At 38.1% G+C, this 18,414-nt stretch overlaps 1 protein-coding gene across 1 annotated transcript; it reads right to left on the reverse strand.

The window, feature by feature from the left end:
- Window positions 1-2,513: 2,513 nt before the first annotated feature.
- Window positions 2,514-18,414, reverse strand: rfx7b (regulatory factor X7b). The gene is made up of 10 exons (XM_079411742.1): window positions 18,044-18,414; window positions 15,420-15,453; window positions 10,626-10,711; window positions 10,169-10,207; window positions 9,896-10,018; window positions 9,698-9,818; window positions 9,477-9,557; window positions 9,141-9,348; window positions 8,702-9,003; window positions 2,514-8,615 (listed from the first exon to the last, which is right to left on the reverse strand). Exons 1-10 carry the CDS (start codon window positions 18,157-18,159, stop codon window positions 5,130-5,132), a joined length of 4,596 nt encoding a protein of 1,531 aa, XP_079267868.1. The 5' UTR covers window positions 18,160-18,414; the 3' UTR covers window positions 2,514-5,129.

Below are 18,414 nucleotides of genomic sequence, written 5' to 3' on the forward strand. Positions count from 1 at the left end.
GGCTGTGGATCAATAGGGCTGAAGTCATTAGCATTGTGTGAATGTGTGTGGGGTCATGGGAAAGAGGCACGACACCGACCGCCCTGCTCTCATTGGTCAGAGCCACGGCCAGGGTGAACCCCCATCTCCACAACCTCTGACCTTTGCCCTCTGGCTTGGGCGGAATGACCTCTATCCCCCTGAAAGCACGTATGATCGAATATGCAGAAGAGCATTTATCATCAATGCTGTTTGATACATTAATAATCTGACGTATCAAGAAAGTATTCACAAGACAATGTTATTTTAGTATCACTGAGATAATAATGCAGTTTTATTAATAGTTTGAAGTAGTTATTTTTTATATTTTTGTTTAAAGTCATTTTGTGTTTGCTTGTCACTTGTATTAGTTTGACTTTTTAAAATGTCTAAATAGATTTTTATCCATTTTTACTTCTAACACTAGATTAAATTAAAAATGAGAAATGTTTCCATAGCAAATAGCTTTTTTTTTGTTTGTTTTGAGCTTGTTTAGGATAAAATTGTGTTTTATTATTGTTTTATATTAGCAATATTATATTACAGCAGAACTTGTCTTAAATACTGAGAAAGATCAAACCCTTAACAAACAGTAAAAGACCATCAGTGATCTTCTCAAATCAATAAGTGATTTAAATAAACCCCACCACACACACAATTATATATATATATATTAGTATATAATTTATAAATGCATTTGAAACTGTTTTATTATTGTCAAATGCCATATAAATAATTTATATAATTTTATTATTTTCCATTTTAATATTTAACCATTTAACATAAATGGTTCATGGAGCATTATTTTCAGCTTTATATTTGGTATATAGTACAGTCATCTTTAAATCCTTTTATTTTCTCAGGGGTTTTTTTCCCATTGATTTTCTCAAAGTGACAACATACAGAGTGTCCCTAATATAAAAAAAAACTAAAGATGCGCATGGGAATGTTTTGCATTCTTACGCATTACAATTTCTAGTTTTATAAAACCAGAACCTTTGTGTATCACTGCCATCTTACTATGAATAAAACGAGAGCATGGATGCACATGAATTAACACAGATCTATCTGCTCAAAATGTAGCTTTTCTTATGGTAGTACCTCTAATATCAAGGCCTAATGTCCAATATAACTCATCCTCTGTGGCGGCGGAGAAACCATGACACGACACGGGCTGATGGCATAACATTTGACAAGTTCTATAAAAAAGACTGGTACTGTAAAAAAAGTGTTTAAGATTTGGCTTTCATTGGGGCAGTATGCCATATTTCAAGGCCTTAGGTCTCTTTAAAGCATAGTCTGTGGCGGCCAAGAAACCACAGCATGAAATGGGCTGATGGCACAACAGCATTGTCCTATATGCTCAATTTAATGATTCATTGTGCACACATAAAAGTCTGTATATTTTTGCAAAGGTCCTTGAGGTTATGTAATACGGTGCTAAGAATAATAATGTGAAGAAACCCAAAATGCTAATAACATGCTTTTTGCATAATAAAACAAGTGCACCTTGAATTAATTCAGTCATATTTGGCGAACCATTAAACAGCTGCCATGAAACCTCACTTCTTGTACGATAAATTTTATTTGCATTAAATTCAGAATTTTCTATTATAAAAAAACTAAATGTGGGCAAAAATCTGGAAACACAAAAATATTTTTTTTCCATACTCTGCTTTTTTTCCCCCTTACTTTTCCAGACATCGAAAAAATACTTAAATCAAATTCCATACTTTTCCAAACCCCGTAGGAACCCCGATTTAAGGTCTACGTTTCAAGAAATAAATAAAGTTCTGGATGCAATATCAATATATGTAATATAATATCAAGTTATTACTATTAATATCATCAACAACTAATCGTTAAGTGCGTTGCGGAATCATATCATACATATAATAAAATTACATATTTTATGCAGTGTATGCAGGTTTTTGAGTAGCATATTAAATATATATGAAGGCATTGGTTAAGCCAGGGCTGTCCTGCAGAGTTTAGCTCCAACTTGCCTCAACACAACTTGCCTAAACTCTGCAGGACACCGGCCCTCCAGGACAGAGTTTGGACAGCCCTGCAAAGCCAACAGTATTTTTAACAATATTGAATTTAAACAAATAATAAACTTTATTTTATATAGTGCCTTTAAAAGAGCCTTCTCAATACATTTTACATAAAACACAACATGAATAAAAATCAATCTTAAAAATTGTACACAAAAAGACTAAATCAAACAAAAAAGAAACAACTAAACCAAAGTCATAAAAGCTAACTTTGTTTTAAAGCTTAAAAATTCCTGTGCATGTCTGATATTTAGATTTTATAGATTTATATTGTTGATTTGTAAAGGGTTGGTGAGATCCCAGCATGCATTGCAGTCATGCATGATATGACCTCATGACCTTATGGTTTTTGTTGTTTTTTTGTGTGCTGCAGTGTCAATATGAACCAACAGAGGGCGCAAACTGAACAAACACACTCCGGACAACACAAGTGTTGTTTAAAAAATGTTTATTGGCTTTTAAAACCACTTAAAAAAACTCACCTGTGAGTACTTTCCATTGGAAAAAAAAGAAAATAAAAGAACAAAACATCGCTGAAACGCTTCTGCAATATTAACAAGCTACTGTCCACATAGAGCAGATAAACCAGCACATCAGAGCTCAAATCTACAGACAGAATGAACATGTTTTCTACCAGACCGACCTGACGAATGACATCTGCGGCGTCAAACCCTGTGTATCAAAAGAGGACTGGAGTCTTACTGGTAAAATAAAAAACGGTTATTAAATCAGTGCCTTAATAAACGCCAGAACATAAAAAATATTTACAGCTTTCTTCACATAGGCATTTTTATATCTATATATTTAAAAAAAAGAAAATTGAAGATATATTCAAAACGAAAAACAAGAACAACGTTCATGAACAGAAACAGACTTATTTTAACTTAGTAAACATCGTAAAATGCATATAGCTTCTGAAGAACTACTTTTGTCCCCTCTCGTCTGGTTTTGATTGGAGTGGTCACAACAAATACTACCATAGATAGTTTAACATACATGCGCACATACAGTCATTTTATAACATGGTAAAGCATGTTGGATTTTTTTTTTTCTAAACTCGCTGTCATTTTTAAATCTCGTATTTTCATATTTTCTTCTCAGGTAAGAGAAGTCGTACAACGCGGATCTCATTGAGATTAGAGCTCATTGCTACACAAGGCAATTATTCATTGTCGTTTTTGAGCATGAGCGAGTAATTCCCCTATTTATTGTCATTAGAAGAAAAACAACGCGGGCACCAATTGTTGTTTGTCGACGGAAAAATAAACGCAACTTTTAGTGCAATAAGATGAACGTTTTCAAACCATTTCCAGTGTCTGCTCTTTTGATTCGTCTCTGCACACAACATGTAGCTATGCCACGATTAAATTAACTTTATATTTAAGTCTTATCTAATTTATTTATATTTTCTTGATAAATCCATGCTATTATATCCTCTCTTCATTTACACATCACATCTGCGTATGCAGGAACCAATACACTCCTAAGAAAAATGGTACATTAGCAAGTTACAGACCCAACATTTACTAGCACATCACAGGAAGCCAGAAACGTAACAAGCGAAATATCGTGCTGGCTATGGGCTCGTTATGATCAGCGTTTTCTTCTTAAGGGCACTCGAATCTACCTACAAATCATCACCATTAGCATCTTGATGAAATGGAAATCTCATGATGACAACTATGTCCTTTTTACAAATGTCGCACTACTAGCCTAGAAACGTAGCCTTCGTGAACTTGTACAACATGCTCCCCAACTATACATCCGCCATATACATAATTTACACGAATGTGAATTCACTTACTGTAAAAATGAACTAAAACAGTCGAGATCCCTTTTAGATGATGGGCGATTGAAGATGGAAACCTCAACGGATCGCAATCTCTTGTTCTTCCTCAGCTGCTCTTTGGTATGGATTTAAGGCTGGAGAAACTACACAGGTTTGCCTGTTGATCTCGAGTTGGTAAGAATATCTAGCCATCACCATACCATCATCACTACCAGTTTGAAATGATATGCTAAAAAGCCTACGAAATGGCTAGCAACCATCTGAACATGGAGAACTGCTAATTCACGACAAGTGCACCAAGTTCGTTCTTTTAAGAAATTCTTGAATTTTGCCTTCAATGAGATGGAATAAGGCCGTAGACTCTGGAAATAAGGCAGACGAGTCTTATCTTCCCATTTTTCTGGAATAAAACGAACCAAAAGTCTCATCCCTCCCCAACAGTTTGGATTTAACAGTGCAAGTATTATGGCCTTAAATACCTTTTTCCCCCAAAATGTGTAAAATCACTTTGACAAAACAAATGACGGCTGATGAAAAGTACAGTAAATGCGATTCTTTAAGTCAGCACCAAGTAGCACCTAAGATCTTTGCAGTTCATTGAACTGACTGATTTACGATATGTCGATGTGTTATTTCACCTCTGCTGTACTTACGGTATTTGGGGGCACTCTTTTGCAATCTTTTGGTCTCCTATCAAACTCGCAAAGCCACATTATAGGATGCTAAGACAACTGTCTAGAAAGGGTGTTTCCCCAAAGTCAACGATTCGTCACTTGGAATATTGCATTTCGTTGAAATACAAGAGCAAATGTTGCATGCATGTTCTCAATATCCACTATGGTTTTAGAGGAAGGAAATATATAAAAGGGATATGCTTGTGCACCAGGTTATGTCTCATTATACTGAACGTACTCTACTACCAGCTGGAACTAGAGGAAATATCTGACCATCCACTATAAATGACTTCTGAATGGGGAGAAATGACTGGAATGATCCATGAAATCATACAACAAGAATACAAACAAAACAACTGTAAAAAATGCAGATATAGCACATGCCTGTAAGAGATTTCTCTCAGGCTGGCACCTTAAACTGGACAGTCCAATGCGTCCAGATTTTTGCTGCACAGACACGTCATTCAATACTTTTGTACGTAAAGGATACACAAAACGTCGCAACACACAAAAAAAAATACGGAACAGAAACCATAAATATAAACAACGACGACAACAGCAACATCAACAGTAAAGGAACAGGAAATAATATTATCCCAACATTTCCACAGTCGGCTGGTCTTTATTCTCCAGCCAATCGAAACCAGCAGAATTCACAGTATCGCTGCAAATCTGCTGAAACAGAGGATCGTTCTTCAGTTCTTCCAGTGTGGCGTCTTCATATTGGTCCTGCTGCTGACTGGGGTCAAACAGCAAGTTGGGGTCCAAAGTGTTCAGGTCAGTAATGCTACTTGAAAGGTCAGAAGTCAACCGGATATCGCTGGAAAAGTCAGAGGCCACAGCACTGAGTTCTGACGCCACTTGTCCGACGAGTTGCGAACTGGGGTTGAGGCTGTCCTCCCCCAAGAGATCCTTGACGGTAGTGTTGAAGTCCAGCTGCTCTTGCTGCTCCACAACCTGCTGCGAGGTTTGGGGCAACAAGTGCTGCTGGCTGAGATCTGGGTCATCCTGTAACGGTTGTTGGTCCGGCAACTGCAACTGTTGGTCCTGGAATTGCAACTGTGGGTCTTGAAGTCGCAGCTGTTGGTTCTGGAGTTGTAACTGTTGGTTTTGCAGCTCCAAATGCGGTTCTTGGAGCTGAAGCTGCTCTTCCGGCTGTTGCAGTCGAGAGCCTGATTGTGCTTGACTGTCACCACTGGAGAAGGTGACTTGCTCCTCCCCCGTGCTTATGAGGTAACCCGTCTTCTGGAAGTCAAAGGGCGAAGGGCTTGAGTCCAGAGGCAGCTGCTGGTTCTGAGAGTTGGGACCCGCGGAGAAGCCCTGTGTTGTCTCCAGGATTTGGGTTAAATTCATCCGTGCTGTGTAATTGGCGGGCAGGTTATTTATGCCTAGCCCTCGCACTGCATCATCTCCATCCGTGTCCATCTTGCTAAGGAGCACAGTGGTGATCTTAGCACTATTGCTTTGCTGCGCCTGGTGACTGACGGGCAGCAGCTCAGACTGCATCATGATGTTCAGTGGAACTGACTGGCTCCTCTGGGCCAAGCTGCTGGCACTGATAACAGACTGGCTGTTGGACAAAATGTTCAGGACCTCAGAAGTCAGGGGGCAATTAAAGGGAGAAACAACAGACCTCGGGGTGGTGACTGTTTGTGCAGTGGTGCCACTAAGGTTACGCTGGCGAACTGCCGGGCTAACGCTGCGACACCTGAAGGTTCCCCCTCCAGACGCAGATGTGCTTCCTGCCCCTTTGTTGTCCAACGGAGCTGGAACGGCAAAACTTTCTTGCTTGCTGCTAAGGGTGATTTGCTGTCCTTGTTGCACAGGGGAAATGGTTGTCAACCTTCCCAAGTTTCCGTCCTGATGCCTTGACTGAGACTGGAGAGATTGACCTGGGATGGCAAAAGCATGTGGTTTACGGAAGTGGTCCTCGACCAGATCCTGGTAACTGGGCAGGATACCAATGGTGGAGTTGGTGGAGATAACGGGAGATCCTGCGGTGCTGTTGTACCTGTTGTTGATCCACTCCAGCTTGGCTTTATCTGGGTGAGTGGCCATTGGCCTTTGCATGGGTTTCACTGGACTGCTGGATACAACACTACCATCGTGATATCCAGTTATACTGGAGTTTATAGGAGTGAAGGCAAAGGGATTGCGGCATTCAATGGGACTCGGAGGAACACTGCTGCTGCAGTTTGACAGTGGAGTGCTGATGGGTGTATGGCGCCCACCTAAGATGCTATCCACTGGGGTAACAGTAGCCATTCGAGAACAAGGGCTTTCTCTGGTCAAGCTATGACCCCCTGGTAGCATCTCGGAGGTAGGAGTTGGAGTAGGCGTTGGTGTCGGTGTGGGTGTCGGAGTTGGCGTGTGGATTGGAGTGGCGCTACTGTGGGAGGAATGATAGAACTGTGTACTTGTCTGATGGGGTGACAGGATTGTTCCTTGGCCAACTGTTGCTTGACCTTGTAGGGATATATCAACACAGCTCAAGTAGGACTGTAAGCTGCTATTCAACTTCATCTGTTCCTCCATCTGTACAAGCTCTTCTACAATACTGTCCTGGGTCATATCATCATCATTGAAGGGGAAATAGTCCATGCTTGCTTGGGCTCCTGCAAAATCAACAATGTCCTGCTGAAGAGTGAGCTGACTGGTGGTCCCAGTCGCCTGGGCCATCAATGGTAACGGATTAGCTGCAATCTGCTTGTGTTCTGTTTGCATCTGTTGCGAGTAGTCTTGCAGCGAACTCTTGAGCTCAATTACAGCAGATACCTCCTGAGAAACGTCCCTGCTGATCTGTTGGTGACTTGGGATTTGCTGCAGTAAAGCTGTGCTATTACCAGAAGCAGTTTCATTCAGACTAATATCGGCAACTTCATTCTCGATTTGTGAAGAGCTCTGAGGATTAACAGTCTGAGAGGTGCCCAGGGCTCCAATGGGAGTGTCAGAAAGAGCCAAGATTTGAGTCGGAAGAGAGCTACTCTGTTTTAGTGCAACTTTGCATGGAGCGCTCTCTGGTCTTGCTGTTGTGCCAGGTCTCTGAATCTTCTTAGCTGCTATTACAATACCAGGCTTGGTATTGCTGCTAACATCCAGAGGTTGCTGGGAAATGAATACTCTTTTAACTGGGATTGTATGGGTTTCCAAAACAGATGCAGAGCGTTTTCGAGGGCTTTTTTGACCAAAGCCAGCATCTTTAGAAGAAGTGCTTGCAGTTGCCACCGCACAAATGGATGACAATTCCGCGTCTACATTCTGGCTAGTAACAGTTAAATACAAAGTACTTTCTGGTTGATTGTTGTTGTTATTGCTGCTCGGGGCCAGAGCCCCCATGATTGTACTTGAAGGGGTTGTAGAGTCACTCTTGGCCCTTACCACTCTCTCAGGCACAGGGGACGCCTTAATAAAAAGAGAGGGTTCACTGGAAGCCCTGAATTTAGTGGCTCTTTCGTTCTTTAGTCCTGTACTTGCCCCTGATGCAGTGCTTTGTTTATCAACAGCAGTAGCTAAGTTACTGTCATTCACAGCTTCAAATGTCACTTTTATCTCATTGGTAACAGTGGACGCTGATGGGGTTAGGGTCGTGGAGGGACGTCCAGCTTTCCCAGATGACTGAAGAGACATGACAGATGCCCCATTCTGACCTTGATGGGTTTGACTAGATTCTTCCAGGGAAACTGTGCTACTGACACCCGCTGAAGCAGGTCGCAACGGGGTAGGAGTACTACTACTACTACTGCTACTGCTAGGCGCTAATGAAATTGCAGTCATCTTGACCACATTTACAGAGCTAACATGGGGTGTGGGCATCACTGTCTTGATGGGACTGTTGGTGATGAGGAGAGTTGGGGGCGAGCGAAGGGCAATGGCGCTTGTGGCAGATGGTTTAGGTAAAATCTGAGCATATCGGTGTCTAGCCAACCTGTCACCGACTGGGCTGGCAGGGATATTTTGGGGTGTTTTTGGAGACTGCTTAACAGATTGTGTCACAACCTGGAAGTTAACAGGTACAACTTTTCCCTCTGTGGCCCCAACAGGACTTGGAGAGGTCATTAGTTGCCTGTTTCTCTGAACCTGCAAACAAAGGCACAATCTAAATCACTTGTCCATTGAGCAATGTCAAATCATCCATACCCTGCTATCAACCAAAATTTCCTTACTGTGATAGGACTTGGAACAGCAGTGACCACAATGCCTATGGTTGGTTGAGGGGACAGTAGTGCAGGACTTCCAGAGGTCAGGCTGGATCCAGGGCCAGGTGTGCCCGCCTCTGCCCTTCTGGCCTGGGCATCGGTGGGCAAAGGAGAGGTGAGCTTCTGCTCCTGCTGTTTCTTCTGGATCTTCCGCTGCAGCTGCTGTTTGGCATCTACAGAAGGCGAAGGGAGGGTCTTCACTTGGGGCTGGAATGAGTTGGCTTCACCGGTTGGCACAAAGGCAGAGACAGGCGTAGGGGTTTTCATACCTGGTTTTTATCAAAGAGGTTCAAGTTAGAAACAAGAAATGAACATAGTTTGAATGCCACACAAGTAAACCAGTAGCTGCTACAACCAACATTTTCATGCATCATCTTTTGTATGCAAGGTAATGTTTGTTTCTTGCCTGTTGGCGTTCCAGTCATAACAGTAAGAGCTGCCATGGACTTAGTGCCTATATAATGACTGTTGAGAAGAAAGCGTGCCAGTTCCTCCACACTGTCAAACTGGCGACTCAAAACCTTCTGAGCCCATTCACAGACCAGACCGCAAGCTGCCGAACGCATCTCATCCTCAGCACTGGGAGACTGTCCGGTCGACTCCAACAAATCACACTAAAGAAGAGGGGGGATAAGAGGGGATTTGCTTATCAAGCCTGCACACAATGTTGTTGTAATTAGGGCATTTAAAACAAACTGATATGAATCTCTTGTGTTGGATTTGACAGGAGCAAGATACTGACCCCATCTCCTGATTTGTGCAAGTCCAGGTTAGGGAGTGACGGCATGTGCACAAATGCTTTTTTTCTCAGCCCGCTGTAGCAGTATGTAATGCATCGTAAAGGTTCACAACAATTCTCAATGCATACAAAATGTTTCAAAAGCAAATGTTGTCATGCATTAGGTGTATTGAATGTTACAATCTACAGTATACTAAACATATAAGATTTTCCCCCACAAAAGGATATTTTGATTTCCCCCTCATGCCCAAACGGCGTGCCTTCATGTTCGGAAAAACATTTTTCATGATCTTTCCGAAATCAGCTGCGCTTAAAGGATGGTAGCCCAGATTGTCACAATAACTCCTGAAACACAGCATGAGAAACTGATGAGTACAAGCAAACACAACCTCTGTCCATTACTGCAGCGTTAAATCACTCACTTGTATTCGTCGTACACCTCTTGTTTTGGCAGTGAGGTTTCTGGGTGCTCTTCCAAGTGATTTCGGATCCAGTTGAATGCGTACATCTGTTGAGTCCGGCTGGACGACATGGAGTTCTGGTCGCTATTGGGAAAACAGAGGAAAAGAAAGGCTTGAAACAGTGATTGTGTAGCACCAGAAAGCTGTGTGTACTTCTGTTGGTCCTGTATAATATATCATGTTACATATTACTTCAAAATTCTTTTCCCTTTAGTATAGTTAAAGTTGTAGTACCATATCGCAGGACTTGCAGAGCCCCTCTGATTTTCAGTTCTATTGGACATCATGTTGGGAAAGAGGGGTTGACATGATGGACAGATAAGGGGAAACAAATTATAAAACACAGGAAGCTTGGTATTGCAATGTCATAATTTACACAAAATCAATTCTAATAGTGAAATGATTAGCTTTAATGAATCATGAATCAATGTGAAGCTGACAACAAATGCTAAAATAGACAATATTACAAAAAAAATGATACTTGCATATGCTTTGATTTTGTTTCATAAATGCATTTCATATATGCATGTTTCACTGAATGCAAACATGAATGAATCATAATTATCACACATGAGTGTATTTGATATTGCAAAGCACAACAATCACAAATGGCTCATGAGGTGTTTGAAATCATAAAAGGAGAGGAGGGGGATATGGAAAGGAATAATGTAGATAAAAAAATAACATGTACCTTTTGTCATTGCCACTACTGGGACCAGAAGGCAACTTAAGGTAGAGGTAGAGCTTTTCGATATCTGTAAACTTCTCAACATCTTGCTGTGTGAATGAACAATGCAAGGAATATGAGACAAGGGCATTTCGCAGTTTAAAATTATTTTATAAATCACAGCATGTTAACAGTTACATGCAGGTATCACATATAATTAAAGTGTTAAAATCAGTCAAATTCTATGACTAACTTAAATGTATTTTTTCCCAAAAAATTACAGTCACATCATATTTGAGAACAACAGTTTTTCCAACAAAAAGTTTATTTTGATGTGGGAAAAAATTTATATATATTTTGCTTGTTTTAGCAAGTCGGCACCTTGTTTAAATCATTACATTTATAGTAATGCATCGTGTTACAATGTTGCTTCATTAATCAGATACAGTCACACTAATTTCAAGCAAGTTTGACATTATTTTTACTCTAAAAAACAAAAACCCAGCATGTGCAATTAAATGTAATAAACTGTTAATGAAAAAACTGCAATTTTTTTTAAATTATTACTATTATTATTATTATTTTAATGATTTAATGACACATCAAGCATTTTAGGAAACAACTTCCTAGGGCTGCAAGATTAATAATTTTAATGATGATCGTGATTTTTACTTATTGATTATTTAAGCATCGTCTGTGATACTTGCTATAAGGCTATCGACTGCATTGTTTGCGAAAAACAGAAAAACATTAACTTATCATACAATTATATTAATTAATATTAAGAATTTCACTGAATTTCCATGTTTTCATAATGTAGAGATATAAAATAAACACCACACTTTCTTAATTTGTGAAAGTGCAATCATTTGAATTAATTATTATCATGCACAATATCAAATTCCCACACACTGTCTTCTCCTGCGTTCATTTCTGCAAGGTTGCCGTATTGTACAGGCAGAGCCAGAGCTCCTCGAGTCGGCCAGGCACACAGAACCGGAGTGTATCTGCGCATATGACCAGCAGCAAAGCTGCAATCCTGCCCTGCTCTTAGCCGGTTGCCATGTAAACCCTGAGAGTAAACATGCATGTCAATGCTGACACACTGGCAACACGTCGTTTCAGTACAGGCTCCGCCCACCTCGCATTTAATTGGCTGGTGAGAATGAATTCCTCTCACCTCGTCCTATTCTATTTGCCTCTTTGTTGCTAGGAGAAACCGGCGCTCATGAATGGGGTGAGGCTTGACAGCCAATGAGAGTAAATAAAAAAATAAAAGACAATTCACTGTTATTTCCTAAATGTACCAGGTAGCCGTCATAAATCCTTCCATCCAGCCTTATTCTTATTCTGTGTGACTCTTTAAAGGCTTTATTATTACTAAACACCTTCAATAACGACTGTGACTGTGACTATTGATAAGCATCATTCTAATGCAATATGATGTACAGAATAGATATCTTGCGTCTGATTGGCTGTACAGCAGCAACAGGTGTTACTGGCCAATCACTGAGCAACAAAGCACAAAATGCTGTTTTTCACTGTGGCTCTATTGTACATTGTATTCCACCACACAAAACTGTATTTGGTGCCATATTTATAATGCAACTAAATTCGGGTTGGACGAGTTGCGTTTGAAGATCGATAGTATGTTGCTTTTACAAACAGCTAGTCGTACCAAGTAACTGGTGAAAGAGTTATTTTGACTATGATTAAACTACTAAGTGAACATTGGTGTCTTGTATCATATTGCTGTTCCAGGCATTTTATAAAAGTTGCATGCTGCTCTGCGTCATGCTGTGCCAAACACACTCTTTAACTATGGTTAAAAAATAAAAGTTTGAGTAGCTCAGTAAGTTCCTGTTTATTTGCACATTTTTTCATTAGAATGTACTGTACAGGTGCATCTACAACAATGTCTATCAAACCAATAAACATTCCATACTATTCCATTCCAATCCATTCAATTTCAATCTATATAATTGCATTCAATTCCATTCCAATTTATACAATTCTACTTCATTGTTTTCTATTCCAATCTATTCAAATCCATTCCATTCTACACAATCCCACTCAATTCTATTCTATTCCAATCCATTCTATTCAATTCAATTCCAATCTATATCATTTCATTCCATTCCAGTATATTCAAATCCATTCTATTTCAATCTATTTAATTCCAATCTTATACAATTGCATTCCATTTAATTCAGTCTACTCCATTTCATTTCATTCTATTCAATTCAACTCCATTCCATTCTAGTCAATTCCATTCCATTCCTTTTTTTTTTTTTTTTTTGCATATAATCATCACAACTCAAAGGTCTCTATCAGGATCATATACATCTGATAACAAACCAAACTTTTTTTCCCCACAATAACTTTTTATTTAATTTTAAACACTAAACAGACACAGAAACCACTATAGTACTTTCCTAAACACTTGTGCTTATAAACATTTAATTGTGATATATATATATATATATATATATATATATATATATATATATATATAGTTTGTCTAACTTTACTGAAATGCCACGTCACATCAAACTAAAAAGGCCTCCAACAAATAATTCCCAACAAAAAGTAATCATCTGCAAAACAGCACTAAGACAACTGCAATGAATGACTCACAAGAAGCTAAATTACATGAATTTTGCTCAACTATTTTGAGAATGAACTCAAACAATCTTACAAAAATTACTGTGGTGTTGCCATGGTAACGTTTATGCTAATAACACGGTACTTGAATATATACTGTGGTACTGAATGATTACCATACACAAATACTATGACATTTATATGATTATTCACAGAATTACTGCAGTACAAGTGGGCTAGGTGATATAGCAAATATTTATGAATATTACAAATATATAAGTTAATAAGATAATCTTGTTGAATTCAATTTCTGTTCATTTCTATAAATCAGTTCAACTGTTGATTAATCAAAGCGATTAATAAAAAAAAAACATAGCAAAAATGTAATTTTAAACATTTATTTTACATAATGCTATTTATACATATATTTACAACATATTGTTACACTGGTGCTTTTTTGGTGTTAAATATTCAGAATCTAATTGTCTACAACAACTGTTTTAGACAACACTTTTAATGCAAAAATAATGTCATATTAAATATAGTCAAAAGTGTATTTTTAGCTATAACATCCAGTATGCCCAAAAGTACATGATAAAAAAAAAAAAAAAAAATTATATTATTGTTAAGATGTTAAAACATTAGTACTTTGTAAGTAGTTTGTTGAAAACAAGTATTTCATTTAAAACTTTACAAAACATGTTAGTACTTTGTTTAAAATATATAAAAAAAATTAAAAACATAGCATTTTAAAATGGTAAAAAGAGTCAGTACTTCATTGAAAATATGTTAGTACTTTAAAATGTAAAAAAACGTAGTACTTTTAAATGTGAATAAGATGTTAGTACTTTGTTGAAAACATGTTGATATTAAAGATTTTGCATTAACATTCAGATACACTGTAAAAATGATTTCACAAAATAAAACAAAGATTAGTGAAGTACATTTGACAAGGAAATACTATTTCAGTCTTTGTAAATTTAAATTTCACATTTAATTCAATGTGTTACTTGCAACTTAATCATAAATATTTATGAAAGTTACTAGCAATTTTGGAGTAAAAAGTGGTGTAAATCCTACAAACATGGTAAGGAAGAACTATGACAACTATATAATATCAATTATATGATAATAAATTACTATACAGACATAGCAGGACACTGACACACTCGCTGTTGACAAATAACTATGGGCAACTCTAGATGCAACGGCTGCAGAAAGCACTGTTTTGATAAAAGTGAGCGGCCTTCAGATGACACACACACACACACACACGAGTGCTGGAACTAAAAATAAATCACACCGTCAGACAGTAACGAATATCACTATTATATTCTTTACACGATCAGAATTGTCTCAATATGAAGACATTCACGAAATATGACTCACAAACTAATGACCTCATTCACAGATGCAAAACAATTCATAAAAACATTTGTGTAAATGCAATGCTTGTACATCTAAAAACAATGATGAATCTGCATTTTAAAGGTCATCATAAATGTCTTGTTTAATGTTTTTAATAATGCATGCATACTGTGCTAATTGTCTGTATGCACATAACACTTCTATGATCTACACTTGCCAAAGCGTGCATTATACAACTAGAGCACTTGATGCACAATACTGTATCCCACGATGCAATGTGCTCGGCTTGACCTTCCATTTTCAGTGTGATGAATCAACAAGATGCTATTTTTTATTATTATTATTATTATTATTTAACACCATATCTCCATTTTCATGGTAAATTCAGTAGTAGAATTATTTTTTTAAATCCTAATGAAAACTTTAGGAACAATTTAGAAATCAATATCCAATAATTTAACAGTATTTACTTATATCAATATATAAACCTATGGAAATTAGATAGGTGTTTTTACAAAAGGAAATTAATTTATATGTAACCTTTCTAATGCAATATTTATGAAATGTTATCTCTAAAAATGCTAATTAATTTTATAAACAGTGGCAATAGAAATAAAACTTTAATATTCATAAATAGTTACTAATATTTCAAATTTATTGACCAAGGATTATAGTTTATTACAGTTTACACTTGTCAAGCAACGTTGCAACATTTTAAATAATAACTCTGAACATCGCTCATGCAGAATCTAAATTTAGACTTAGAGTCCAAATTATCTGTCTGGATACACAAAAATTGAAAGCACATTGCATAAACATTCATAATTAATAACATGAGAGACTTACCAATATACTCTCCACTTTTGATTGTACAGATTTGCTGTAAAACAAGAAAAACGGATTATTAGAGCAGTTGTGCTTCAAGCATGAACACAGTGGGGAAAAAGACATGCAGTTGAGTTCCTGATAACAGGCAGAGCATTTCTCGGAGGTGGTTGCACTTGTTTAAGATAAAAGAATTCATAGAAAAAGCACCGGCTCTTCTTTAATTCTTAATGACCGTGTCAAAGGTCGAGTCAGGGCAGGTGTGTTTCTACACCACTTGTCTATTCAACTAACAGGTTTGTTGTTTCTGGAGAAATTAAGCTTTCATGGACATTAAGTTCATGTAAATCATCTAAAATCATTTTCATGTCTGATTTTTATAGGAAATTAGGTGTAAGTGGACTTCAGACGTCGCATGTAACTGAAATCAAACATTCATGCAAGGCAATTAGACATCACCCCTTTGCAACTGAAACCATACAATTCAAGCAATGAAATCATACATAAATTTCACCTAAACTCAGACATCCAAATGCAATCAAAATAGAAACAGACGTTGACATGGTCGCATCACGTACTGATATCAGTTATTTCTTGCATTTGAAAAAAGATATGACATGCAGTGACATCAGAAATCCATGCAATAAAATCAGACATCATATCAATGCAATCACAAAATACAATCATGTGCATTCAAATCACATATTACTTGTCAATGCATGGCATATCTGATTTAAAATGCAAATAATGCAAGTATGCCTGATTAATTTCATTGCAATGATTCTATTGCTTGGATATGATGCCTGATTTTATTGCATGGGGACGTTGTCTGATTTTGTCTCATTGGTTTTCTGATGTCATTGCATGTAGGATATCTGAGGCCTTTGCATGGTATATCTTATGTCTGATCTTATATGATTAAGTCTGATTTCCAGTTGCATTAGGGTGTCTGTTTTAATTGCTAGGATATTCTGATGTCACTGCATGGGATGTCTGATTTTATTGCATTTGGATGTATGATTTAAATGTATGGAGATGATGTCTGTTTTTATCTCATTGAAAATCCATGAGATCAATTCAGACATCACCCCCATGCAATGAAGTCATGCATCCATTGCAACTGAAATCAGACATTCAAATGCAAAAATTAAATATCAGGCATAATCACATGCATTGAAATCATACATTACATGCATGCCATGGAATCAAATCAGACATCCTTTGCAATTACATTCCATGCAGTGACAAAAAAATAAATAAAATAAAATCCATGCTAGAAATCAGCCATCTAAATGAAATTAGAAATCAGACATAAACAGATTTCCCAGTGACATTAGAAAATTAAATTACATTTTAAATAAAACCAGACATTGTATAAAAGCAATAAAATCAGACAGACAATCTAATGGAGTCATAAACCAAACATAATCACATGCACTTAAAACTAGATATGCAACGAACTAACACTCCTGCATAACTCCTGAAATCAAATAAGACATCCCCATGCATTAAAACCAGATATTATTTGAAATCTGACATTCCATGCGGTGACATTAGAAAATCCATGCAATAAATTCAGGCATCCATATGCAATGGAAATAGAAACAGACTTTGAAACGGTCACATGCAATGACATCATGTACCACTTGCATTTTAAATCAGATATACCATGCAATAAAATCAGACAATCCATTAAATTAAATCAGGACTAAAATCAAATGTGACACACTGATATCATATATGTCCCTTACAATAAAATCTAATGCAGTGACATCAGAAAATCCATGCAATAAAAATCAGACATCACATGCAATAGAAACAGACTTTGAAACACATGCAATGACATCATGTATTACTTGCATTTGAAATCAGACATCCCATGCAGAGACATTAGAAAATCCATGCAATAAAATCCAACATCAGATCCAAGCAATGTAATCAGACAATTTTGCATTTATAAACCAGCCATAATCGCATACACTGAAACCAGATATGCCATGCAATGAAATCATACAATCACTGGAATGAAATCAGACATTCCCGTGCACTAAAATACAGGCCTGCTGTCCATTTGACATCAGACATCCTATGTAAACAATCAAACATTGCATGCAAAGAAATCAGACATCCCCATGCACTGAAACCAGATATTATTTGAAATCAGACATCCCATGCAATATATTCAGGCACCCAAATGCAATGGAAATAGAAACAGACTTTGAAACAGTCATATGCAATGACATCATGTATCACTTGCATTTGAAATCAGATGCATGCAATGAAATCAGACATCCCATGCAGATACATTAAAAAGTCCACGCAATAAAATCCGACATCAGATCCAAGCAATGAAATCAGACAATCTAATGCAATTCTAAACCTGCCATAATCACATGCACTGAAACCAGATATGCCATGCAAGGAAATCAAACACAACCCATGCGCTGAAATACAGGCCTGCTGTCCATTTAACATCAGACATCCTATGTAAACAATCAAACATCGCATGCAACGAAATCAGACACCCTGTTTCAAGCGCAAACCGTCATATGCACGCAAGGTGCTCCATCTCTCTCTCTGAGGGCAGAGATGAGTGTTGATGCGCAGGAGTGTTTTTGAGATCGGACCCAGATCGGATCTCTTACCAAATTGAATTCTTGATCTTGTTGTACTGCAGCGCCGTCGCCTCGGGGCTCTGCAGGGACGCTCCGGGAGCACCGGGCTGTTGTTGTTGATCATCAGCCATCACGGCGAGATTCATGCATGGGAGGAGGAGGAGGAGCAGGAGGAAGAGGACAGCTTCAGCATGTAGGCCTCATTTGAGCGCATAACTCCCGGAGCCGAGGTCAGACGAGCCGTTTACCGGGAGTACGGACCGAGCAGCACGGGCCCGGCGCTCGGGTTCAGACGCATAAACGGCGGCGGGCGAGAACGCAGCGGAAAAACACGGAGATTCTCGGTGCGGCGGACAGAAACAACAGCAGCAGCCGCCACGGACCGAGCTGCAGGCGGAGAC

This window comes from Barbus barbus (assembly GCF_936440315.1).
Source record: "Barbus barbus genome assembly, chromosome: 48".
Lineage (NCBI taxonomy): Eukaryota > Metazoa > Chordata > Actinopteri > Cypriniformes > Cyprinidae > Barbus > Barbus barbus.

Excerpts from the sequence above, each read along its gene's own strand:
- rfx7b (XM_079411742.1), bottom strand. The coding sequence starts at position 18,159 with ATGAATCTCGCCGTGATGGCTGATGATCAACAACAACAGCCCGGTGCT. Across the intron at positions 15,454-18,043 it reads AAGATCAAGAATTCAATTTG|CAAATCTGTACAATCAAAAG; the intron begins GTAAGAGATCCG and ends CTTGTTTTACAG. Across the intron at positions 9,819-9,895 it reads GAGGTGTACGACGAATACAA|GAGTTATTGTGACAATCTGG; the intron begins GTGAGTGATTTA and ends GCTGTGTTTCAG.